The sequence below is a fragment of the Vidua macroura genome, chromosome 8 (genome assembly GCF_024509145.1).
Source record: "Vidua macroura isolate BioBank_ID:100142 chromosome 8, ASM2450914v1, whole genome shotgun sequence".
NCBI lineage: Eukaryota > Metazoa > Chordata > Aves > Passeriformes > Viduidae > Vidua > Vidua macroura.
The window spans coordinates 21,493,069-21,518,229 of NC_071578.1; the positions used below are offsets into that span (position 1 = coordinate 21,493,069).

At 37.8% G+C, this 25,161-nt stretch overlaps 1 protein-coding gene across 4 annotated transcripts in view; it reads left to right on the plus strand.

The window, feature by feature from the left end:
• KAT6B (lysine acetyltransferase 6B) overlaps positions 1-25,161 on the plus strand; it is a 109,962-nt gene that overhangs the window by 51,970 nt on the left and 32,831 nt on the right. For 2 of the 4 annotated variants that reach the window (XM_053983652.1, XM_053983653.1), the window contains exons 3-11: positions 1,195-1,303; positions 6,985-7,100; positions 7,258-7,339; positions 8,325-8,457; positions 12,393-13,324; positions 14,250-14,371; positions 15,715-15,830; positions 17,811-17,952; positions 20,972-21,133. In XM_053983652.1, the coding sequence (XP_053839627.1) occupies positions 1,195-1,303; positions 6,985-7,100; positions 7,258-7,339; positions 8,325-8,457; positions 12,393-13,324; positions 14,250-14,371; positions 15,715-15,830; positions 17,811-17,952; positions 20,972-21,133 (1,914 nt within the window). The remainder of the gene's footprint in view (positions 1-1,194; positions 1,304-6,984; positions 7,101-7,257; positions 7,340-8,324; positions 8,458-12,392; positions 13,325-14,249; positions 14,372-15,714; positions 15,831-17,810; positions 17,953-20,971; positions 21,134-25,161) is intronic. The other 2 variants (XM_053983654.1, XM_053983655.1) reach the window with 2 other exon arrangements.

Here is a 25,161-nt window from a genome sequence, read left to right on the forward strand (position 1 = left end):
TAACATAAAAGTAGTTTCAATATTTCTGTGTTATATTGTGTTGAGATATAAGGGCACATCACCATGGAACTAATTCTTTCAGAAGAATACCCTTAAAAACAAGCATTCCCCACTTCTCAGATCTGTAATGGAATACAGATTTATAGGTCAGGCGAAGATAGCCTGCCAGCTTTCGAAGTATTGTAGCATAAAAGGGAAATAGAAAATGAAGGTAAAGCCAATAAATGATTTCTTTGATATGTTAAACTAACAGCATTGCCTACCTGAATCTGGAAGCTGCGAATTAGTGAAAGAAAGCATTTGAATCTGAGTCATTGTGATATTCTGTGCTAGAATGTACTCTGTTATTCGACTATCCCATTTGGGAGAAATAGTTGCATATAATTTTATTTGTTACAGACCTGTTTACAGATACTTGCATGTAGTCATTAATACATTAATATTTTGGATGTTGCAGGTTAGTGTTTTCTTTAGAGCTCTAAAATGTAAAGCAGAAACTGTATAATAAATATTCTCTGATACAGCTTGTCATGTAATTGTTAAGGAAGTTGGGAAGTAAATTTGTATCAATTCTGAAGTAATTCTGTGAAGGGTTCTGTGTATTGCTTCTAGACATGGAAAGGTTTGCGTGTTTTTTATTATGACTGTCTATCAAAGCTGATGGGACTCATCAGACTGGCATGAATGACCCTTGATCTGTAAAATCCAGTGCTTTTACCCTAAAATGGTGGTTTCAGAGGGGGGTATAAGTTGTATTGAATTTCAAAGTAATAAAGTATGTCTTGAATTTGAGTTTTTGCCTTGTGTAAAGGAACTATATTAATCTGTAATAAAGACTAGTTTACATCTTGATCTTTGAACACTGTTGCATTTGAAGAACAAGCGATTGTATTCTGGAGCTGCAATTGTGTGCAAGAATAGTGTCCCAAGTTCTAATTTTTCCTTGTTTTTGTTAACACTACTCTTGTATTGGAGACATTTACATGGATTAATACAGGGTGGCTTATTACGGGCCAACTTGAAGTTTATGAAGTATGTTAAGATGAAAACTTTGTTACAAAGTTAGTAAAGTGGACATTTGCCTTGCCAATTAGTATGTGGTACAGCAAAATACCAAGTAAAAGCCTTGGAGGCTGGTGGGTTTTGGTTTGGGTTTTTTTTGTTAGCTAACTGTCTGTTTATTTTTAAATCTAGCCACGAGCTGATCCCATCCCAATATGTAGCTTTTGCTTGGGAACGAAAGAATCAAATCGTGAAAAAAAACCAGAAGAGCTCTTGTCTTGTGCAGATTGTGGCAGCAGTGGTAAGTTGGCTGGATTTACAAGTACTAGAAATGTTTGTTTTAGTATGTCTTTTAAAAAATATTTTAAACTTGTGAACCTTATCTTCTCTTTGAACAAACATAAATCAAGAACTGAAACCAGGGGGACAGAAGAATTTGTTGTTTTTCTTGGTTGGTTTGTTGGTTTTGTTCTTGTTTGGTTTTTTAAAACTAGAATTTTGTCATCTTTGTAATTGGGATAATTACAAATAAGAGGTATGAATTCATCTTTATGTCAAAGTATAGATCTGCTGAGTAAATTAAGAGGGGGAAACCACACTTTCACCTTTCACAATACAAGAATTCAGTTATTGTTTGGGATTTATGTTGGCTCTGAAAACTCAGTTTCACATTGTGACATCAAATGATCAAGAATTTTGCTCGCACAGATTTGCAACATTTCGGAAGCTGAGGAATAATCATAGTAATAAAGACTATGTAGCAGCCTTTGCTGCTGCACATCTTGTGTATCCAGTTAATTTTTTTATAAAATGATTGTGTGAATAATGTTTTGGGTAACATACCACATGAGGTGGGCAGATGGTTACTTGTCAGGCACAAGATAATGACACTACTGACTGCATGTACCTTTCTCCTGTGTGTTGCAGCAGCTCTTGCAGACTCTGTGGCTGTTCCTAATGCAGGTGCTTCTCTTCTCTGTGGTGACCAGTGCTGGGGCCTGAGGCAACAGCCTGAACTTGTGTCAGGGGAGGTCTAGGAAAACCTTCACCCAGAGGGTGGTTGTGCACTAGAACAGGCTCCCCAGGGCACTGGTCACTGCACCAAGGCTGACAAAGCTCAAGAAGCATTTGGACAATGCTCTCAAGGCACATGGTGTGACTATTGGGGATGCCCTGTGAAGGGCCAGGAGTTGGACTTGATGATCCTTTTAGGTCCCTTCCAGCTCTGGATATTCTGTGGTTCTGTGCATCTGGAGTCCATGAGTATCATCATTTTGTAGGTATGCTGACGGTAGCTATGGCAGTTCTCAGGACAGGCTACATCAGTACTTGAGTAAAAACAAAACAGTATGGATAAAAACATGTTTTCACTTAATCAGGATATGTTGTTGATTGTCTCCTTCTCAATTATCACCCTGATCGTTGCTTTGTATTTTAGCCAGTGTACTTTTTAGTATATTTTAGCCAGTTATTACACGCTGAAATAAGAAAATTACTTTTTAAACCCAGTATGCAACAGCAAACCTCATAAATTTTAAATTGTCTTCCTTTAGTGGTTTATAGATCTCTGGTATTTTCAAATCTGTTTTCTGATATTTGCAAAATTAATACTTGGTTAGACTCTGGTGCACAGAGTTTACATTTATCAGGTGAGCTTAGATATCAGCGACTCTTCTGTTGTGTAATAATTCCCTGGTGGGTCTTAAGACACTTCAGAACTGAAAGTCTTGACTTTCATGGATCAGCTTCTATTTGAATTAACACCGATACATTCTCTCTGCCTCATTAAGACTAAATTATCTTTAATTAGTTCCTCAGATGGATCAGATATAAGGAATGAAATGGTGAGACTGCCAATCAGTTTGCTGGATGGTTAAACTTTAACTACTGATGCCTAACTAAAATAAAAACCAATTTCAGTGCAATTTATAAATAACAAAACTTTACTCAAGTGGAGTTTTATTGTAATTGGATTTGTAATTTTGCACATTGCAGTGTATCTCAAAGCTAGTCTTGCTGTCTAACAAATAGAAAAGAAATTGCATGTTGTGCACAGCAAGCAAATTGTTCAGTTGATCAGAGATTAAATTGCAGTGCCCACTACTGGCATGCCTGTTTTCCCTTTTTGTTTTTGTGTCAAGTCGCTTTTGTCTTTTCAGGTAGTGCTCTGCATTCTGAGAGCAGAAACTAGCTGGATAACTAGCTGCACATTTTCGTGGTATTTGGGAGGAAAAATATTTGGGTAGTAGAAATGAAGTGCACTGCTATGTCAGTTGGCACAGACAATTTTCTCAAGAAGTAAGATGAGGGATGTCAGATGTGAGAAAACAAATCCCATTACAGAAGCAGTCATAGTTCCTATTGGTTTTGGTTGGGTTTTGTGCTTTTTTTTTTTCTCTCCTCTCCTGCTTTTTCCCTCTCTTGATTTTGAAAAATCAATACACTTGAGAACTAGAATCAAACTCTGCTTCTATTTTTCCAAACAAGATGTGTAGAAGCAATTAAAGATTGATGCTGCTGACAGATTTTTATAAGGGTTTGAAGTTGTAGAATGAGGAGGGAAAAAATTGAGTGACTGGAGCATTATAATAAATGTTTTTTAAAAGGGGCAAAAATAGCAAAAAGTAGAATACCTATGGGTATCCTCCTTTCCAATTGTATGTTATCCTGGGGAAGCAAGAGGGTTACTAATCAAAGATGGATAGAGAAGGCTGGAGAGCAGAGCAACAGACACTGGACTCAGGTCAAAAGGAATAGGGACAGAAAATATTTGGAAAGAACTGGGCAGAGATCGCTTTCTAAACGAAATTTAGGATATGGTTTAGTAATAATGGAATATAGAAATTGTTTTAATTATTGTTGTCTGTATAAGGATATTGGTTAGTTGGATAAAATGAACTGCTAAGAAACCTGCAGGTAGAAAAAAACCTGGTACATCCCCAGGACAGGTGCACTGATCATCTCTGCTCATAACTAAAGTCTCCCTAAATAATAATGACACTTTCTACCTAAAAGACCATCAGACACAAGTTGAGGGGTTTTCTGGGGGGGAATTATCTTATACAGTAGTTCCCAACATTTGTGTTTAAAATAACTGGAGATATTAGCATAACTAATTTAGCACTGTGTTTAATTGTAGTCACTGATCTAATGCCTGTTCTTTTAAAAGACTAGCTTTTTCATCAAATCCTTTAATGAATAAAAAAGGCTCAGCTTTTGTGAGGAAGACAAAATTGTGCCGGTTTAAGAAATTGCCTTCAATCACAAAGGAATGAGACCCTCACTTTTAACTTCCTGGTCTCACCTATTTCTGCCAGTGTATCACAAATCTTAACCATTTCTAACACGGATGAATGAATTTTGAAGTGTTTCATTTTAAAGTAGGCCTGTATATATTGCTGGTGAAATTTTCCAGCTTGTAAAGATCTAAATTTCTAGTAATCTGGTAAACATTTTTGATACATGAAAATATTGATGCTGCTGAGTTTTAAAAGAAAGTCACATGGTGGAACCAGGAGAAATTACCAGTTTTTAAACACTTCACACTAGTGTTGGAAGCCTCTTGGAGTTTTATCAGTTTCTAGATATGGAGAAGATAGTATGTTTTTAATTTCAGTTAAATGAGTTAGAGCTGAAATACTGCAAATTTGGAAGCCCAAAACATGCTTTCCTTCAGCTCTCAAATTTAAAAATAAACCTAGCTGTAAAATCAGTGAAGAACACAGTAACTTCAAATGACTATGGAAATCTGTTAAGCTACAGGCAAATGTGTATAACTGCTGTGACTGTAGTTCAACAGAGTTCCTTTTAAAATTGAAACTTGTTGATTCCCACTTAATGTCTGGTAGATATTACCTTATACATGTTACTGTTGTATTTGCACTATGTCAATTTGTGTCTAAAATGAGTAGTTTAAGTATTATCAACAGTTAAAGAACAATACCATATGGTATTTTGAAATCTTAAAGTTCCTGGCCTGTCTCTGCTAGTGCATACCTAGAAAAGATGGTGAAAAAATATGGCAAATCCGTAGTGATGGTTCCCATTTGCACCCTTCCAGTTCTAGTTACTTGTGGCTCAAGGATTTGGAATTGCAGGCATGTTTAATACCAGTGGAATATTTTTCTTACATTTTTATCTGATAATAAATCTAGCAATTAAAGAAATGTATTAAGCTGTGTAATTGCTTGAATGAGAAATGTTCCGTGGGTAGATAAGAGATACAAAGTAACACAGTTACACTTAATTTGTTCAAGCAGTGGTTACCAACCAGTGAGAATGGATGTTCCATATGTTTATACATCACAGTTATTTATGTAAAACAAAATTAAAATCAACAGTTTTAACTGCAACTTACTTGCTCCTTGAAATAGATCACTTCTGTGCAGGGTAGATAACTGGAATTAAATATACTTACATGGAGGTGATTGATTTATGACTACACTTTAATGTGTTAATAGGGTTGTTAAGTCATAGTTGATAAAATAAGCCTTTATGTGAAATTGATTACTAATATCAGCCTCTCTAGGGGGTTTCATTGAAGGGAACAGTATCTCATTGAACTCATCTCTGCTGTTATAGTATATTTGTCACATTCTTGAAAGTACATACTCAATTTTAACCACAAAAAATGTCGGTATATTTTAAACTGTATGCTAAGAATCAAATAGTTATGCTTTTTCAATATTTTTCTGAAACTACTCTTTGATTATATTATTGATTGCTCCTTCCTAATAGATTATATCCCTGCATTTTATTTTGAGAAAATGCACAATTCAAGTTGTCTTCGAAAGTTTATTATTAAAGTGGTTTAAGCCTTGGATAAATATAATAAAAGGAAGTAAAATCTGAAATTGTCACTTATTCAGGTGGCTTTTGCATTCCAGCAGTCTTTGCCATTCATGCCTCAGTCCATTAGAAGACAAAATTAGCAAATGCTCATAGATTAGATTGTATTTTTATTTGTGGTGATTTAGCTCAGTCCTGGACTGAGAAACAGTCGATGAAGAAAGTCTGAATCACTGTAACTACAGCATTATCTAGAAGAAAGCATTATTCCAACTCTGACAGTGACAAGAAAGCACCTTTGATGCGTGCCACATCGCAGCAGCCATCTACAAGTGCAGCATGGCATCAGGGATTCTTCTCTCTCTGACAGCTTCTGTGTTTATGTTCCTGATAGATAATCTCTGAATATAATACTATCATAAAGTGTTTCCCTGGGAATGCTTATCCCTTCCTATATAGCTGTGCTTTTATCTTTTCTGGATTAGGGCTACGCTCTGAGGTTGTTGAAGACATGAAAAAATCACTGCCAGTATTGCCTCAGGTGCTGGATGTGTTCAGTTTCCTGATATCTTCTGTTAATTGGAAGTCATGTAGGCCTTCAAGACTACTGTGAAAAGAGGATGGTCCTGCCAAGGAATTTCTGTGTTTTGTGGGAGGTGGTAGTTCAATACTCCACACCCACACCCTCAATTTTAAACCTTGTATTGCAATATGTTTTCCTTATGCCAATTGCCAGTTTCATTTTTCCCCCTTTTTATTACGCTGAAATTGTTCTTTGCTTATAATTAAGTAACAAGTTGAAATACAAAAAACACATATAGTTTGGCTCTTCAGTTTCTCTGGTAGATACTTAGTATAGTCAGAAAAATAACTAATGCAGTTTTATCTGAAGATTTCCTCTGTTTATTTTGCCCTGCTGTGAAAGGGGAATGTGGTCAAGTTTATAAATACACTTTTTTCGGAACCAATGACAGTTTAATATGGCATGGAAATAACCTAGTGAAAAATAAAAAGTTCAGTTTTAGGTGCTTACACAGGCCATTCACTGGTGTCAGTTACAGTAAAAGTCAATTTTCTACCTGTCTTCATGAATGGGTTTCATGATGATTATTCTGTATATTTGTCAATATATAAAAAAATCAATCTAACCAATCTTAAATCTCAACTTCTCAATAATATTTTGGTGTTTTTTAGGACATCCATCATGTCTGAAATTCTGTCCTGAGTTAACAACAAATGTGAAGGCATTGAGGTGGCAATGTATTGAATGCAAGACATGCAGTGCATGTAGGATCCAAGGCAAAAATGCAGTAAGTTAGACTTGTTCAGTGTTACTTGACTTCTCTTTGTTTATAGTAGCTTTATAATTAGCACATGTCCAAATGCAAATAATTGATGTACAACTTCAAGCAATGCTGTATTAAGTCTTTTTTCCTTTTCTCCACCCCCTCACCCCTGCCTCCCCAGGATAACATGCTTTTTTGCGACTCCTGTGATAGAGGGTTCCACATGGAGTGCTGTGACCCGCCACTATCCCGAATGCCAAAAGGTGATCTTAAAAATCCTTTCCATGAAAGTATTTTCATTTGCAGTCTTAAGTGACCAAAACCTGTCAAGCATGCTATTTTTGTTTTTCTTTTCAATGATAAATAGTACAATTTCATTCTTATCAAAGGAAATTTTATTTGTCATTATATGAGGGGTTTTTCCCTCAGGAAAATAATAAAGGTCGGCATATAGTTGACCAGATGAATTCACTGTGTAATGAGTTGTTGCCCAGTTTATTGAAGGTGAAATTTTAGAAAGGCTGTTTAAATGCTTGGTAAATATACACTGACAAAGAAGTTCTTGGAACATGTAGAAGAGACTCTTCTTCATGCCTTTTATAGGAGTAATTGGAAAAACAGGCAAATGAAACAAAATGCATGGGTTTCAGGTTCTCTAATCTCTAGATTTTTGACCTATGGCACCTCTCACTTGTGCTCTTACATCTTTATGGCTTTCCCTACTTAATCTTAAAGATTTTCTTCAGTTCCTCCTCTCCTAGTCCCCAGCCTTATCTACAATAAATGTTTAGACATGGCTAATATTAAAAGGATGCTAAATTCAGATTGCATATTAAAACAAATATACCTAGGTATGAAGTAGTATATTCTTTAGCATGCTCTACCCTAGTGGCTTTGTAGCACACGTGTAATTTTTTACCCTGTCTGAATTCTGTCTAAAGAAAGATCTAGGTAGTATAAGGAGGGACAAGCTAGAACAGAAATTCTTCTAGGAATCTAATTAATTGCTCATAATCTTTTCTGTGATTCTTGTTGCCTCTTGTATCCCCCTTTCCATGAGCACTTTGCTTTTAAAAATTTCAGAGTATAGATAGAGGTGGCTCACTTTTTTGGTCCACTTTCCTTTGCCTATGTCTTGTTCAAGAGATCATTTGCTGGCTTTGTACATACTTGGTATGTATCTTGGTACACACCTGCAGTACAGATTAGATAAACTGTGTACAACTAAACCCTTTTTCCTTTATATAGGGATGTGGATTTGCCAGGTCTGTAGACCAAAGAAGAAAGGGAGAAAGCTGCTTCATGAGAAAGCCGCACAAATAAGGAGACGATACGCAAAACCTATTGGACGACCGAAAAATAAATTAAAGCAACGAATGTTGTAAGTTTCTTTTGGTTTTTTATTTCTTTAGATGTTTCTGAGAATGTAATCAGATAAGAGTCTGATATAGGTTTAAGCATCATTTTTAACTCTGTTTCAAGTTGGGGAAAAGAGATAACGAGTGATTTTGTATGTGCCTTTCAGCCCAGTGTTCAATAACTTCTAAATTATAGTAGGTGCTTTTGGTGTCATGTCAGGTGGTGATAAAAATATTACTGTAACTTATTTTTTCAGATCCTGTAAGTTTTTATCAAAAGTTGTACCTATAGCAGATGCAAATAAACTTCTGTATAATAACGAATGACACAGCTGTCTTTCAAGTATAGCTTCAAATAATTGTAGTACCTACAGAATACAAAGTGGATAATGTCAAGCTATCAGGAGACTGTTCTGCTCAAAGAGCTGTTTGGAAAATTTATAAAAATTACTTTATTAGTTAATATCAGCTCACAAAACCTGTTCCGAAAAGCAAACTATATAAGTAATAGAGAACTTCTGGTTTCAGTGCTACTCTGGAAAAGATTATTACTTGAATTCTGCTGTTAACCTGCTACCAGTTACTAGGAAAAGAGATGGCAATTCCTCTTGCTTCTCAGGACTGTGTTTATCTAAAACAAGAGTGTGCTGTAAATTCTTTTAGCATCTGTCTTCCCAGGAAATGCTGTAGTTGGACATTGTCTTGGTTAGAGGGCTGTTTAAGTAGTGTTCAAATACTGAGTTGATGTTACACTGAGTATTAAATAGGAACAGATTCTGTCAGCTACAGTAGCATGTTGCCCTCCATCCTGTGTTCCTATCCAAGTACACCTTTTTTTCCCCTATTTAAGCATTATTTAACTATTTGGTTATGTCAACTGAGCAGCTGAAAAGCTTTCTGACTCTACCAACTACTCATTCTTTACATTGTGACATTCTTCTCTAAAGTCTAAAAACCTGTCCTGTTTTGTTCAGAGTTGCATGGGAGCTGCTGTATAACTTTGCATTTTGCAAAACAAGGATTTTTGAAGCCAGTGGAGCCCACATGTGAAAATAGAAAGAAAAGTACTTGCAGTATAGTGCACTAGTCAAGTTAATTTACTTGATGATGCGCATCTTGCTGTATTCTCTTTTGCCTTTCTCTCTGCCAGGATCTTTCATCTTGCCTTTTTGGTTCTTGTCCTGAAGTTCAGTGTATGTTGCTCTATGAAAGTAGTTCAGGACAGGAATAAAGTATGACACTACATGAAAGTAAAAGATGTAGTTGTACTGGCTGGTGAGAACATGCTGCTAGACTGGGTGAAACCTTGTACTTCTCAGTTCTCCTCCTGAATAAATAGCTTAGCAATTTGAAGGTCATTGAGTTTTCTATATATCATTTTGTGTGCATAATAAAAATATTCCCTATATCTCTAGCTATGCCTTGGGCTTTAGTTGTACCTCTGGTTTTATTTACTCTTTGAAAACACATAAAACTTTAGCTGGAGGTTAGGGCTCTCTTGTGGTTCAGGAGTGATACTCCCCAGCTTAGTGCTGCTGCTGAGACTCCCTGCTCTCTTGCTTCCTCCTCCCCCCTGCCAGTGGCTGGAGAGGAGAATTGAAGGCGCAAAAAGTAAAGATCCAGTTTGAGATAAGAACAAGTTACTGGAAACAGGAGTGAAAGCAGACAGTAACAGCTATAGTACCAATAACAAAGTGTACAAGACAGGCAAAACAATTCACACGTGATTATTTGAAATGGTGTTACCCAGCTGCTCTCTGCTTACCCGACTGCAAAGAACCCCTTCTCCCTGGAACAAAGTCCCTTTCCCTGCCCACGAGGTGGTACAGAATAACCACTGGGTCCTGGACATGTTCCCCTTGGTTACTGCAAAAATTAACCCTGCCCTGACCAGAACCAGGACCGGTTCTAACACAGTCCTGCCATCTTACTGTTCTGCAGACATGCATCTGGTTTGGGTTCCCAATGGATGGATTTAGCGGCAGTGTACTCCCAGACACTAATTCTGCTTCTCCTCCTTCCTCATACATGTAATAGAAAGATTGGAAATGTTGTGAGGGTTTTCCCATTATGTTTTGCTATTGAGATTTTGAGCTGCAACTTTTAAAGTGAACATCACGCTAAAGGATGCAGAAGTTCTTTTAGTATTATATGAAGATTATTAACATTTTCAGAAAGGTTTTCTTTGTAGCATATGAGCTGCATGAGCATGTTACAGGAATGCTTGGGAAGCACTTTGTAAGATAAATATTTGCAATGCTGCCAGCACATTTCTATTACATCGGTGTCTCGTGTATAAATATAAAGTAATCTTGTTTTGGAAAAATAGTGGTTAGAGAGAGAATAAGAGGAGACACTCTTTGGCATGAAATCCTATTTAAAAGTGATTGTGGGGTATGGAAGACAGTAGGGTCAAAGATAAAAAGTGTGTAGTCACATGAAATACAGGAAGGTTAACCAATGCCATTGAGTCCTTGTATAGTACAAAGAAAATCTGCCCAGTGGTACTGAAATAATTTTTTGCCTGTTGACCATCTGTAGGAAGCTCTTCACAGGCAAATTACTGTGTGAGATGAACTCAAACCAGGTGTGTGCTGGCCTCTGGCACTGCTGCTGGTTACCACATCTGGCACTGAGAACAGGTCTTGTGATAGACTTAAGCGTATGATGCCAAAGGATTCAAAAGTCTTAGAACTTCTTGGTTTTGTTGCCTCTTAGGAACTAACCAAATTTAAGGATGTGTGGGTGGAAGAGGGGCTGGTTCTTAAGCTGGTGGGCCCTTGGAGGTCAGTAAGCAGACGGTAGCTCTTGGCTTTTGAATCCCTAATTAGAAGGAACCTGTTGCAATTAATTACTTAGTATCTCAATTTAGAGGGCAAAAATCTGTGGAAGAGAACTTTCTGCTGCAAAGTAAATAAGCTAACTTCAAAGAGTAGGACGGAAAAGGGAATGAAAGAAAGCATGTGATACAACTGTGTAGCTGTGTTTGGCTTTGTAATTTGATTGCATGTCCTGATAACTATTTATTTTACTGCAGATATTTTCAGAAGTTCTGTTTCTGTATGCTAGAATATACTACTCTGCAGTGTAGTTTCTCTTTTCAGTTATTAGCAACTAGTTAAACCTGTAATTCTGTCCTCACAAATGCTGGCTTTCAGTATGCCCTTTTTCTTCCTAGCATTTAAGTAAGATTCACCACTCTGTTTTTTCCTAACACCTTCCATGTCAGGCCTGATTAGTTCATGGCTTTTCTGCAAATGCACCTGGTTAGTCTTGCTCTTTCCTTTCCTATTCTTGTTTTTTGCTGGTTTTGAATTTCTAAAGAGTCTATTTCTTTGGTGTTGTTGTTTTATGCTCTTAATAAACTACCTCATTTGGCTTTTAGATCTTTGGTGGTAACTTTTACTGCCACATTTTGCATAATCCAACAAGAGTGTGGGGGAAAAAAAGGCAGTTTCTTGAAGATTGACTGTTTGCTTTAAAGGATTAATAGACTTCCTCTACAGTTTAAGCAAATGCAGTCTGAAGTTAACTGTTTTGATATCATATTAACACTGAAAACATTAATCTTCTCTGTGTGTACAATAAACTCTATGGTGATGGAGCAGTTGTTGTACAAACACGATGTAATGGTATTTTTTCCAAAGAGACACACTTTGGCTATGCCTAAAAGTATATGAGAAGGCTGTATACATGGGAGATCTTGCTATGCCAGCACTTTTTTTATAACTTGTGGACTGTCTTTTAAACATAAGTGGGGAGGGGGAACAAAAAGGAGAAGGGGAAATAAAAGATGGATGCTATGTCATAGTGTGAAATATATTTCCAAAGTGTATATGTCTTTAGATTTCTTTAAAGATTTTTAAGTACAGTGGCCCAGGTAACTTGTATAAACTATAGTGCTATTTGACAGTAAAGATTTTGAATGCTGATTTTTATTTTTCAAATTTTTGCATAGGTCTGTAACCAGTGATGAAGGATCCGTGAATGCATTCACAGGAAGGGGGTCACCTGGTAGGGGTCAAAAGACTAAAGTGTGTACCACACCTTCATCTGGTCATGCTGCATCTGTGAAGGATTCAAGCAGCAGGTTGCCTGTTACAGACCCCACTCGGCCTGGTGCCACCACCAAAATCACCACCACCTCCACCTACATATCTGCCTCTACACTTAAAGTTAACAAGAAAACCAAAGGTCTCATTGATGGCCTTACTAAGTTCTTTACACCATCACCTGATGGTCGCAGATCACGAGGTGAAATAATAGACTTTTCAAAGCACTATCGTCCAAGGAAAAAGGTCTCTCAGAAACAGTCATGCACTTCTCTTGTGTTGGCTACAGGTACCACACAAAAGCTAAAACCTCCACCTTCTTCACTTCTACCCCCAATCCCCATCTCTGGTCAGAGCTCCAGTTCTCAAAAATCCAGCACTTTGACTTCTTCTAACTCTCCCCAAAGTTCTTTCAGTCAGTCAAGCATACCCTCCTTTAGTAGCCTTCCTAGTAGCAGTCAGCTAAAGGGACTCTTTGATGGACTCTCTCATATCTATACCACTCATGAACAGTCTCGAAAAAAGAGTCACCCAAGCTATGCACCCCACAAGCACTTGTGTAGTAAACCAGAATTGTCTTCCACATCAACATCTAATAGTTGTTTCTATGGAAAGAAAGAGGTTAGGAGTAGGTTTGTGTCTCATGCCTGTGCCTCTGGATGGGGTGTGTCTAGGGGACATGCTTTTAAAGCAATTTCTCACCTCAAGAGAACAGCTTTCTTTAAAAAGCACAGAATTCTAGGCAGATTAAAGTATAAAATGACCCCTCAGATGGGGACCCCCTCACCAGGGAAGGGGAGCTTGACAGACGGAAGGATTAAACCTGATCAGGATGATGGTAAGCAAAGGTCGAAGCGCCAACCAAACCTGCGTCCCGTCCAAAACCAAAATTCGTATCACATAGGTCTTAGCTATTTCTCTTGTTCCTACTTCACTTTCATACGAAAACAACAAAACTTTGACCTTTTATCTAATGCTGACTAAATCTCCAAAACATTTTTGGTTGTTTTTTTTTCTTGACTAATACCACACCACTTTTTTATTATTTTTTGCATCTGTAGTGACACTAGGAGCCCCAAATGCCTTCATAATGTTGCTTATGGCTGTGTAGTACCGCATGAGTAGCCACTTGTCATGCTACTTCCTTGTTCTTCCCTGCCGTTCCTGTGGCAGTAGTGCTGTCATCATGATTGTGTGCTGTCAGTGCTTATAACGGTGGGCATTTCAATTCATTTCCTTCTGCTCCATTGCTTTTTCATGAACAGTTCCATCATACTACACTCTCCACAACACTTGATCTCTACTGCTGTGAACTACCTTTTTATTACTTTAGTTTAAGAAAAAAATAATTTATAATGTTTGAATGCAGACTTAGTTTAGCATTAATCTTCAAGTTTTAAGGGCAACTTTTTTTCTCTTGTGTTTATTTTTTACCTTCCAGAGTATACTGGAATTTATCAGGTGGCATAGTTCTAGCAATCAAATATGATCCATTTCATGAGGTTCAAAACTAATTTAGCAGAACTGGACCATAAAGGCTTATACAGACAGACAAGCAAGTACCAAAAAATAGCTTGTGCAGCAGCAAGCTACAAAAGAAGGGGGGTGAAGGGTTCACTTCTGTTACTTAGTAATCCCAAATTTGGTTAAAATGGGGAGTTTTTAACAGCCATAGTTGCAATCCTGTTTAGTAGTGTCACTTTGCTAATGCACTCGTAACCTTCATGTCTGTGAATAAACTTTTTGCTGGTTTTAAATAACAGATACTGAAATCAAACTAAGCATCAAACAAGAAAATACGGATGTATTTCTGTTGGGAAGCAAGGACACTGTTACACAGGAGGATTTGGAAGTGTTTAAGCAGGCCCGAGAACTTTCCCTGGAGGTAAGAATCATATTGCAAAAAATATAGTTATTTCTGTAAATAAAAACTGAGTTAATTTTCAGTCTCTTCATCTTCATTTCTAATATATTCCTTTTAATCTAATGTATCATGCTTGCTCTGTAATCTATTTGGGAGACACTGTATATGCAGATAGGAGACGAGGCATCGTGCTGGAATGGATCAGATGATAAAAGTGACACTTAAGATAGATTTTGCAAGACATACTTGAGCATTTTGGAAACAGGACTACAGGATCAAATATAGAGTTTAAAAGTAGCTGATATCCTGGTCAGGACTTGAGAGGATATTGGTCTTTAATGATTTTCCTCTGCAAAGAAAGCAGATATTCTGAAAAGCTAAGTCGGTCCCAGAAAACACTGCTTGGTAGAAAACCAGGTTTAGTGAATCCATAAATTCATTTTACCTGATTAGTTACCACACTTTGAGTTTAAATACTGTAGACTTTATCTAGCAGTGATAATATTTGAGCTGAATCAGACTAGTGAACCAGACTTTTACTTTTCTGTGTCTGTGAAATGAACAACCAGTGTCATTAAGAGAACCTGGGTCACAAGGTGGGTGAATGTAAGGTTTCAATTGCTGCTTTCCTAAAATGGCATCATAAATGCTGTGTGTTGTACTTTTTTTCAGTAATATATGTCAGGTTTTTTTCAGGTTTAGTGTACAGGAACTAACATTATGCAGTGACTCTTTTACAGACTTCATTCACTGCATGTTAACCAACAAATTCAATTTGATGTTAAAGATTCAGTTTCATTATTAGCTTGTACTTCTGTTTCCTCATGGAAATAGTTCCCACTACTTGCTTTCTTAATCTTTCATATGCAGTCCTTAAAAATGTTAGGTGGTAAGGTTTCTAAAAGTTGACATTGAAATTTCTTGGTTTTCCCCACCTTTCTTACTATCTTATATTTTGCCATCTCTTTAGAGCCTAGCATTTTCTGATCAGCTTAAATGCAGTATTATAGCTGAAATCAAAGTGTGAGCATATTCTTGACTCTTCGAGGTAAATTCCAGTTACTCTTGAAGGGTTGTGCTGATACTTTTTGTCTCATTGCTTTGACAAAAGGACAGCTTTGAGTTTGCAGCAGAATTATAGGGACGTCATCACACTAGGTGCTGTGGAGAATAGAATTTGGCTGGGCTTTTGCTGTAGGTATTTTCTGTTTGCAAACTGTCCTCTGTCAGGGTATAAAGAGCTTAAGCAACTGATTTGGGTACTTAAGTTTTCTTGTGCTTTCAGTGGGTGAAACTGGTTATAAAAAGCTAAAGGTTCTTATACTTTTCTATAACTAATACTTTTTTTTTATTGCACCTGTCAGAAAATTGGGTGTAAAAACACTGGTGAAACAAGTGGGCGATACCCTTCAGTGATTGAGTTTGGAAAATATGAGATCCAGACCTGGTACTCTTCACCTTACCCACAGGAATATGCAAGGTAGCAAGTTGTCAAGATTGTCATACGTATTTGGCATTTTTTCTGATGTGAATGTTACAACTTATTTTTACTCTTTTTTAACTGTTTATAATTTAAAGCCTTTAAAAGTAAAAATGATTTTGTAATGATAACTGAGAACAAGGATTTGTCATTCTTTTTAGCTAGTTCTAAATCAAAGATGCAATAAAAAGTCATTTTCCTAGTCCTGTATTAATGAAAATGTGTAGCGTGTATTGGTGTGGTTTCATTCGAGGTTTATTTTTGTGGTTTTGTTTTCACTTATTTGTTTGGTTTTGTCTGGGTTTTTTTTTTTTTGTTTGTTTGTTGTTTTTTGTTTGTTTGTTTTTTATTACACCGTTGCAATGAGGTATGTCTGACTTCTGGCCCTTTAGACAAATTGCTTTTGGTTGTGGTCCAGTATTTGTTAACCTCCTTTTTTCTAAGGACCAGGGAAGATGTCATGCTAGATAAATGAAGTACAAGTGGGCAAGTTGTGGCAACAGCATCTCATTTCTGACCATCTTTGCAAGGGTGTACCTTGGAGTCAGGCAGAGAGCCTGGACTAGTACATGTGCTCAGCAGATTTCTGCAGAGTTTTGTGTGTGCTGAAAATCAGTTTTATTAATCCATTGTCTCTATGGCACACAGGAAGATATTCAGAGCTTTGTTTATCAAGCTTTACTACTATAGCATGCAATGTGATCTGTTCCAAAATGCTGTTGCACAGTGTTAGTCTAAACTGCCTTTTGTTTGTGTGGTGGGAATGAGGGATATGTCATGTATCCATCATATATAAATCAAGGGCTAAAAAAGTGTGGAGAGTGTTTCCATTTCCTATTATAACCACTGTTTTTGTAGTGTTATTTTTTTTTTCCAGTTTTGCTTTTTATTCCCTCAATTTATTGTGAAAGGGTGAGTTACCTATTCCATCAAGTAAATTAATCACAGATAGAAGCAAAATGATGGCTAATTATTAGTATGAAACTAGAGTGGGATGACACTGTATGAGGCACTGTGGCTCTCAGTTGAGTACAGTGGGCTTACATCATTGAACAAATAGTTCAAGCTACTTTTTATGTTGTTGATGAACTTCCTTAGGATACTGGAATAGTGCAAACCATGGCTGTAATCCCAGGATGTGCTAGTAACTTCAGAGCAGATAAAGATTGTCCTCTGCTCTAAAACTTTGCAGACTAATTAATTCCTAGAGCAGTCTTCCACTGATTCAGTAATTTAAAAATTAAGGTAAGTAGCCATAAAAATTACCAAAGGGAGTGGTTTATGATGGTATGTAGAACACAGGGCATGTGGGTTACTTGTATGTAGTCTGAACTGGATCCTGCCCAGAGAAGTGTATTTCTGTGTGTTGTCTGTGGAGGGGAAATGTTTTGCCTTTATGTGAACTCTTTGGGTTGGCTTCTGTAATAAAGTGATGATTTAGGAGGAGGTGAGGGGGTAAAATCCTGCCAGAGTCTTGCCCAAGTATTTGGAAGACAGTGGGAAGAAAAGTCATCTCCAAGCCTTCCCCAGAAACAAATAAGGAAAATTAAAGGGAAGGAGATGCTTTGCGCTTCCTTTATATTTATTAGGAAGAGAAAAGATGAAATTTGAAATATTACTCCAGTGTGCTTACTTCAATGGAGACCACAGGAAAAACTAGGGTGGCAAAGGGGGAAGTAACTGAGATCTGCCAGAGGCTGAACCACAAACTGACCACAGCACAACTCTATTGAATTAGGTTCTCTGTGGTTGATTGATTGATTGATTGAAGCTGGTTGTTTCTTATTTTCCTTTTCTGTTGAGTAGTGTGTGAATGTTTAATCATTCACTCTAATGTTCTATTTACTTATTTAGTTATGCTTTAGCAGCATTTAAGTATGATACTTTATATTTGAATGGAAAGGGTTTTTCATTTGTGGTAACTTTGTTTATGGAATGTAACAAAATTTTATATCAAATATCTTCTTAATTTTCCTACAGATTACCAAAGCTTTACCTGTGTGAATTCTGTCTTAAATACATGAAAAGTAAAAACATTTTGTTAAGGCACTCAGAGAAATGTGGCTGGTTTCATCCTCCAGCCAATGAAATCTACAGGAGAAATGACCTTTCAGTATTTGAGGTAGGTGTATCAAAACTATAAGCTTTTGGTAAAGAACCAGTTTGTAGATGTTACAGACTAGCTGTAGAACTAGTGAAAACTTTAACGTCCTTAAGTACTTCCTTGGAGAAGTACTTAAGGACTTATTCTGCAATTTGAGATTGTGCTTATACTGCAGAAACAAACCCACCTTCCCAATTCTGTCCTACCCTGCCATGTTCTTTCATGAATCATTTTTTTAATTGTACTTCATGCCTTAGCCAAGCTCTTTAAGATACTTGACTAGCATGAGTCTTAGGGCTTCCTTTGCAGTTCTCAGCTGGGATTGGTTTGCCTTTCCCTTCTCAGCAAAAGTACCCCTTCACACCCATTCATTTCTGGCTGCTTGAGTGTCTTGGGTGTAGGGAGAAGTCTAATCATAATGTAGGTGCTCCCAAAGTAAAAAAGTAAGTAAAGCAGCTTCTGGTGTGTTCTAAAATAACAAATGTAGCTCCTGAGTGCTTCTGCCTTCATTTTGAGAAACTTGCAATGAGATATAAAAAACCCCATAACCTCAACTTTGGATTTATTAATCTATGTTATTCTTTTGGGAGATGACTTATTTTAAGTGTGAGGTTTTATGCATATCCTGGACAAGAGAATTCTTATGTTTCTAATAGCATACCTGCAGTTAAAACTGTGCCTTAACTTTCACGTTCCAGTTTCTCAAGCATTATTACAGGTTGTAATAACAGAAAAAACTGGTGGGGTTACTAGGACTTCTTTTCTCAACAGTGTTATTGAGATGCATGTATTGATAATTTCTCTTCAATTGCAGATTCTTCTTCAAACTTATATTTTCAAATTATATAAATGTCCTTTGTACTTCATCATTGCCATTATCTGTTCAAATAATGATAGATGCAGTCTGGAAGTCTTTTTTTAAGTTAGAAAAAGATCTTTGTATTTGGTTTTTTTTTGTTAGGCTTGTGCTATTAAAAATAACTATTTGCTTCAAGATTGTGTCCTTCCTGACTTGAGCCGTTTTTATAAATATTGAAGAATTGCCAGCAAAAGATTTATGTTGTAAATAGACTTACCTCTTTTCCTATCAAGAATGAAATTGCCCTAGACTGTTTAAAATAACTTGATTTTCTCTGTTAGCAGGTGTTAAGAATTGTGGAGCATACAATAGGCAAATTTTGCTTTCTCATCTATTTTTATTAACTACTGCTAACATGTTAATGAAAAATTCTTAAGAGAATAAAGTTAAGTACAGCGAAATACTGAGAAAGGGGATGGGGAGGCGGGGGATTGCAGCAAGAAACACGTGGAAAACAAAGTATTGTGAAAGCAATGTCCCAACTCTTTCTCCACTGCTTTTGTTCCCTTTGTCTATTTTGGGTGCTTCAGTAAGCACTTGTGTTAAGCCTTCTGAAATAAATGTAGTTGGTTTGGGTCTTCTTATTTCAAAGGTTAATGTCAGTTGTCACTGGCTGCTGTAGAAACTTAGTCCTTAGTTGATGTCCTTCTTCATAGATCCTTTCAAGAATTCTGTGCAACCATTTTCTTTTAGGCAGAATGAAGAGTTTGTGGTTTCCTTCATGCTTTGTGTTTTTGAGAGAAATGGAAATAAGTTTGGCATTCTGTGATTTATGTACCTCTGCCCAGAGGATGACTTTGACAGATTTGAGAGCAGACTTTGACATAGCTTACTATTATGCTGTAGCCAAGCAACTTTTGACAGATGCTTCCTTTTGAGCTTGCTGTCCCTCTTTTTTCCCTGCTTCTCACATTTAAAACTGATGAACAAGCTGTGTTTGCCTGAAATTTAAGAAGTTTTTTTACATTTCTGTACAAATGTTCTTACTAAAAAAGACAGCTCACATAATTTGCATTTTCAGGCTTACAGCTTAGCCAGTGGTAATTTCTGCTTACTTAGTGTTCACATTTAATTTGCACACTTGCTAATAATTGTGAAAAGTAATAAAAAGCATCTGGACAATGGAGTGTGCTATAAGAGTTTGATGTATTTCATAGGCTCCGAAGAGCTGTATACAAGTTTATCCTGATGCCTTAAGGAGCAGTAGCTATTCATTGAATGTTTTTTTCTTCAATCCACTTAATGCAGCTATACTACTGAAGTTCCCTTAAAATCCCTAAATATATCCAAAAGGATGGGTTTTGCCTAGATTTGTAACTAGATTCTTACTCAAAACAAATTAGAACAGAAGACAGCTTCTTTTTTTTTGCAGTTCCTGTCATTTGTTTCTCTCTGAATGAAATACAGCAACTGTCATTATCAAAAACATCAGTACAAGCAAACCTTTCTATTAAGATTATTTCAAAAATGTGTTGCCTTTGACTGAGCCCTTCAGGAAGTACCTAATTGATCTAGGAAATCTGCATTTGTGTCTGGCTTTTCTGTAGCTGTCTGAATCACAGCTTGACTCTTTTCACTCATAATATACCTAGACTAATTGTAGTATTTAGCCAGGAAATTTACCTCTCTCGCTCAATAGCATTTTAGCCTGGCATGGAAATTTTGTCTTGTCTAATTTATCCAAAACATTGATGTGATTGATATGTAATTTGCTACTCATTTATTTGCCTTACATCTTAAGAATTCAACATAATACACGTCTTTGTTTGGGTTTTTTTTTTAAAGTTGTTGTACTCCACTGCCTTCTAGCAAACCACAATTTAAGGCAGTTTTAACTAGTGTGTTTTTGTTATCTGCCAATCATACTCATTTTCATTCCAGGAATAAAATGAAAGAGGTAAGTCTGTCTTGAAAAACTAAAGGTGAAGTTACTTTGTTTAATAAATCCAGATACTCAGAGGTTACTTAAAAATGCAAAGTAATTAGCACCTACTGGAGGATTCTTATTTAAGAAGAAACTGGGGCATTTCTCTTTTGAACCTTGATGCGTTTTGTTTGTTTGTTTCTTGTAACACCATACTGTTCACGTTTCCTTCTAGGATATGATTGATTCAATAAGTTGTTTTGTCCTAACTTGTTGGTGCCATGGAAATAACTGCATCTGTCTTGCTTTTCTAGGTTGATGGAAATGTGAGCAAAATTTATTGTCAGAATCTTTGTTTGTTAGCTAAGCTCTTTCTGGACCACAAAACCTTGTATTATGATGTTGAACCATTCCTCTTCTATGTCCTTACAAAAAATGATGAGAAAGGCTGCCATTTAGTTGGATATTTCTCTAAGGTAAAATTTTTAAAAGTGGGTTTATTTAATATTTGTAATGTCCTGCTCTCCTTAATGCTTCTCCCAAAAGCAAAGAAAAATCAGAAGTTGAAAAAAAACCCATAAGCTTGAAAGCCTCTCTGTAAATCTTGAATATTATGTGCATTGTCTCAAATACATTGTACTTTCTTGCCTCTGACTGATGCAAATTCAGAATTTGTTCAGCCACATGGAAGGGGGTAGTTTTTTTCTTCTTTGGGGATTTTGTTTCCAGAATTTGTTGTGATTTCAGTTGAATATTTAAATCTTTTTCCTTCCCCAACATTTTTTTCATTAGTATGCCAAATCTAACTTGTAAAAGTTGCAGGTGTTTGGAATGTTGATGTGTTTTCATGGCTTGACTGCTGGCAGCTCCAGCTGGCTATTTAGATGTAAATGGGCAGTGCTGTTGCTCTCTTGTGTGCAGTCTGATCTAATGCAGTTACTTGCTGCTCCCATGTAAGAATGCATTGCCTGACTTCATGGTGGCTGCCTTGTTTAGAGTGGATGTCTCAGTTGTAGCTGATTTTCAAGTAATAGATGGCAGCTATTGACAAAAATAATACTTAAGTGTACTATCTTGACAAAGATGACCAAGAAAAATGGTGGACTATAGTTAGATGTGCCTGCAATGGGAAAAGCTTCCATTATTGTCCATAATTTGCCCCTAAGGGATGTGTTGAATAGGTACAGTTACTCAGAAATTCACTACTGATCCTAGTATTGCTACCTCCTATTGACTATATATTTTCTTTCTTGAATAAGTGATTTGTGGGAAAATGGTAGTTAGGAGAAGCCCAAAAGTCTTGTCAGAGTACCTGGATATTATACAGTAATCTCTTGGATGTCTGGCCACGTCCTTCCGAGAGGTGGGCCTTGCTGGAGTTAAAGTGAGACATGTAGGTACAATTTACACTGTCTTTAATGTCAGTCAGAACTTTTTGTGACAGACATGTCAGCTTTTATTTAGCCAAGTGTTTTCTCAGTTTACTTAAGGTGTTGCAGCTTCAGGTGAGTCTCTTGATTTTTTGTTCCTTATCATAGAATGGTTCATGTTGGAAAGTACCTTTGAGATCATTGAGTCCGTCTGTTACCCCAGCAATGCCATGGTTGCTGCTAAACAGTGTTCCCAGGTGCCACATTTACAAGTATTTTGAACATTTCCAGAGATGGCAATTCTACCACTCCCATGAACAGCCTGTTCCAATGCTTCGTAGCCCTCTCAGTGAAGAAAGCTTTCCTAACGTGCAATGTGAGCCTCCCTTGATGCAACTCGAGGCCATTTCCTCTCAACCTGTCACTACTTACTGGGGATAAGACAAAAGCCCAAGTAGAACATAGCCACAGCCTTTCCCTCCTCCAAGTGGGTCACCCTGTCATAGAAGATCAGGTTAATCAGGCAGCACCTGCCTTGCATAAACCCAAGCTGGCTGGACCTGATTCCCTGGTTGTCCTGCATGGGCCACGTGATGGCAGTCAAAATGATCTGCTCTGTGACCTTCCCCTGGCACAAGAGGTCAAGCTGACAGACCTGTAGTTCCCCAAATCCTCTTTCTGCCACTTTTAATTTGTTTTACAGTTGCTAACTGGGACCTTTATGGTTAACCAGAACTGCTGGTAAATGATAGAGAGTGACTCAGTGAGCTCTTCCAACAATTACCTTGGGCTTTGTGGACATGTAGATGTTTTAAGTGGCATGACAACTCACTAAGCATTTTCTTGTGGATCACAGGGGCTTCATCCTGCTCCCTGTTTCTGTCTTCCTGCTCAGGGGGCTGGGTACCCTGAATGCAGCTGGTCTTGCTGTTAAGGATTGAGGCAAAGAAGGCATGAAGTACCTCAGCCTTTTCCTCATTGTTGTGGTTTAAGCCCAGCTGGAAATTAAACCCCATGCAGCCGCTCCCCACTCCCTCCAGTGATAGAGAGAGGCAAAATGCAGAGGTTATGGGTTGGGATAACAATTTACTGGAAATAGTAATGAGATAAGAAATTGAACAGTAAGAGCAACAATACTAATAAAACAGTGTATAAAAGAGGGTGATTACATGCAAAATGCTCAATGCATCAGACGTGACCTTACTGCTCCCCCCACATTTTCCCCCCTCAAGCTGTAAACAGTGAAAAAAAATGGTGGACAACCCTCCAGTCAGGACCAGCAGCATTGCACTGCACTGCTTGCCACCTGTTCCTCTGGAAAAGGACAGAAATGTCTGTGGACCCTCCGAATACTCTTACCTCCACCCAAAACCATGCCCCTTTCTTGGAAGTGGAGAATTCCTTGCTTCCACCCCCAGTGATTATGTAGGTGGTATAGAATAACAACAATTTTTTCTTGTCTTGTGTGCCAGTGGCCAGTTTACATTCTAGGTGTTCTTTGACCCATCTAATACTGTCCCTGCAAAAACTCACAACACCCTTGAAGTCCTCCTGTTTCCTGCCCTCTTCTTCCAAAGGTGATAGACTCTCATTTTCCCTGAGCTTGAGACAAAGCTCTCTGCTCAACCAGTCAGGTTCTCTCTGCATGCACATCTGGAAGCACAGGGGGATGGCCTGCTCCTGTATCTTTAAAAATTTCCTCCTTTCAGCATGTCTAGCCTTTGTGGACTCCTTTGCTTTGCAGAACTGCATCCTAAGGGACTTTCTCAACCAGCATCCTAAACAGGCCAAAGTCTCCCCTGTGGAAGTCCAAGGTAGCAGTTCTGGTGACCCCCCCCCACCCCCATTATTTCTTCAAGAAGCAGAAGCTATCATTTCATTACCACTGTGTGCAAGATGACCTCCAGTCATCACATCACCCTCCAGTCCTCTGTTCACAAGCAACAGGTCCAGCTGAGTACCTTCCCCTTTTGGCTCACTCACCAGCTGTATCAGGAAGTTCTATTCCACACATTCCAGGAACCTCCTAGTCTGCTTCATTTCTGCTGTGTTGTGTTTCCAGCAGATATCTGGTAAATTGAAGTCCCCTTCAAGAACAAGGGCTAGTGATCATGAGATTAACCCCAGCTGCTTATAGAACAATTCCTCTGCCTCTTCAATGTGGGTGAGTGGTCTATAGCAGACTTCCACCAGGCTATCTGCCCTGTCACCCTTCCTTTTGATTCTTGCTCAGAAATACTCAACTCTTTCATCACTGTGATTAAACTTAAGACAGTTCTAAACATACAAGGCAACCCCACTGCCTCTTCTTCCTCACCTATCCCATCTGAAGGGTTTCTAGCCATCCATTTCAGCACTCCAGTTGTGTGAGTGATCCCACCATGGCTCCATGGTGGCAACTGTGTCATAGTTTTCCTGCTGCACAATGGCTTCCATTTACTCCTATTTGTTGACCATGCTGTGTGCATTGGTGCAGGTGCACTCGAGTTGGGCAATTCAGTCCTGCTGCCTTTTTGGGAGGAGCAGCTCTAATTCCTGTGTGACCATTCTCAGGCACTTCCATGGTTTCTAACATATCAATAACCCTTGTATCCTTGCTGCCATATGGATCTCTGTGTCCTACCTTTACTGAGGTGGCAGAGTGAAGGATGTTGTTAGCACACCTTCCCTCAAACAATGGATGCATTTTCTTCTTCCACTTCACCCCTGTTGCTTTTGGTGAGCCTGTGTTGATCACAATGTGATCTGATGATCACAAATATTATCACCACCAAAACTTAGAGAAAAATCTTAATCTCAAATTATTGCATGTCATCCATCTATGTATTTCCCCCTCCCTCCTTCCTTTTTTTTTAAAGTATGTGTGTGTGTGCTATTGCTAGGAGAAATGCTCTGGCTATTTTTACCTGTTTATAAATGTTTTGCCAGGATGTGGACTTCTGACTAGCAGCCGTCCTGAGAGTTTGGGAGGCATGTACAGAGAAAATACTTAACTATGTTGTAGAATCTAAGCAACCTTGTGAAATCTGGCTTGGGCATCAGATGGAGTATTTGGGAATGAATGTACTGGCATGTGATGCTGTCATGTCATCACTGGTCTAGTGTCATCTTGTGTGGAGGCTGAAATGATAGCT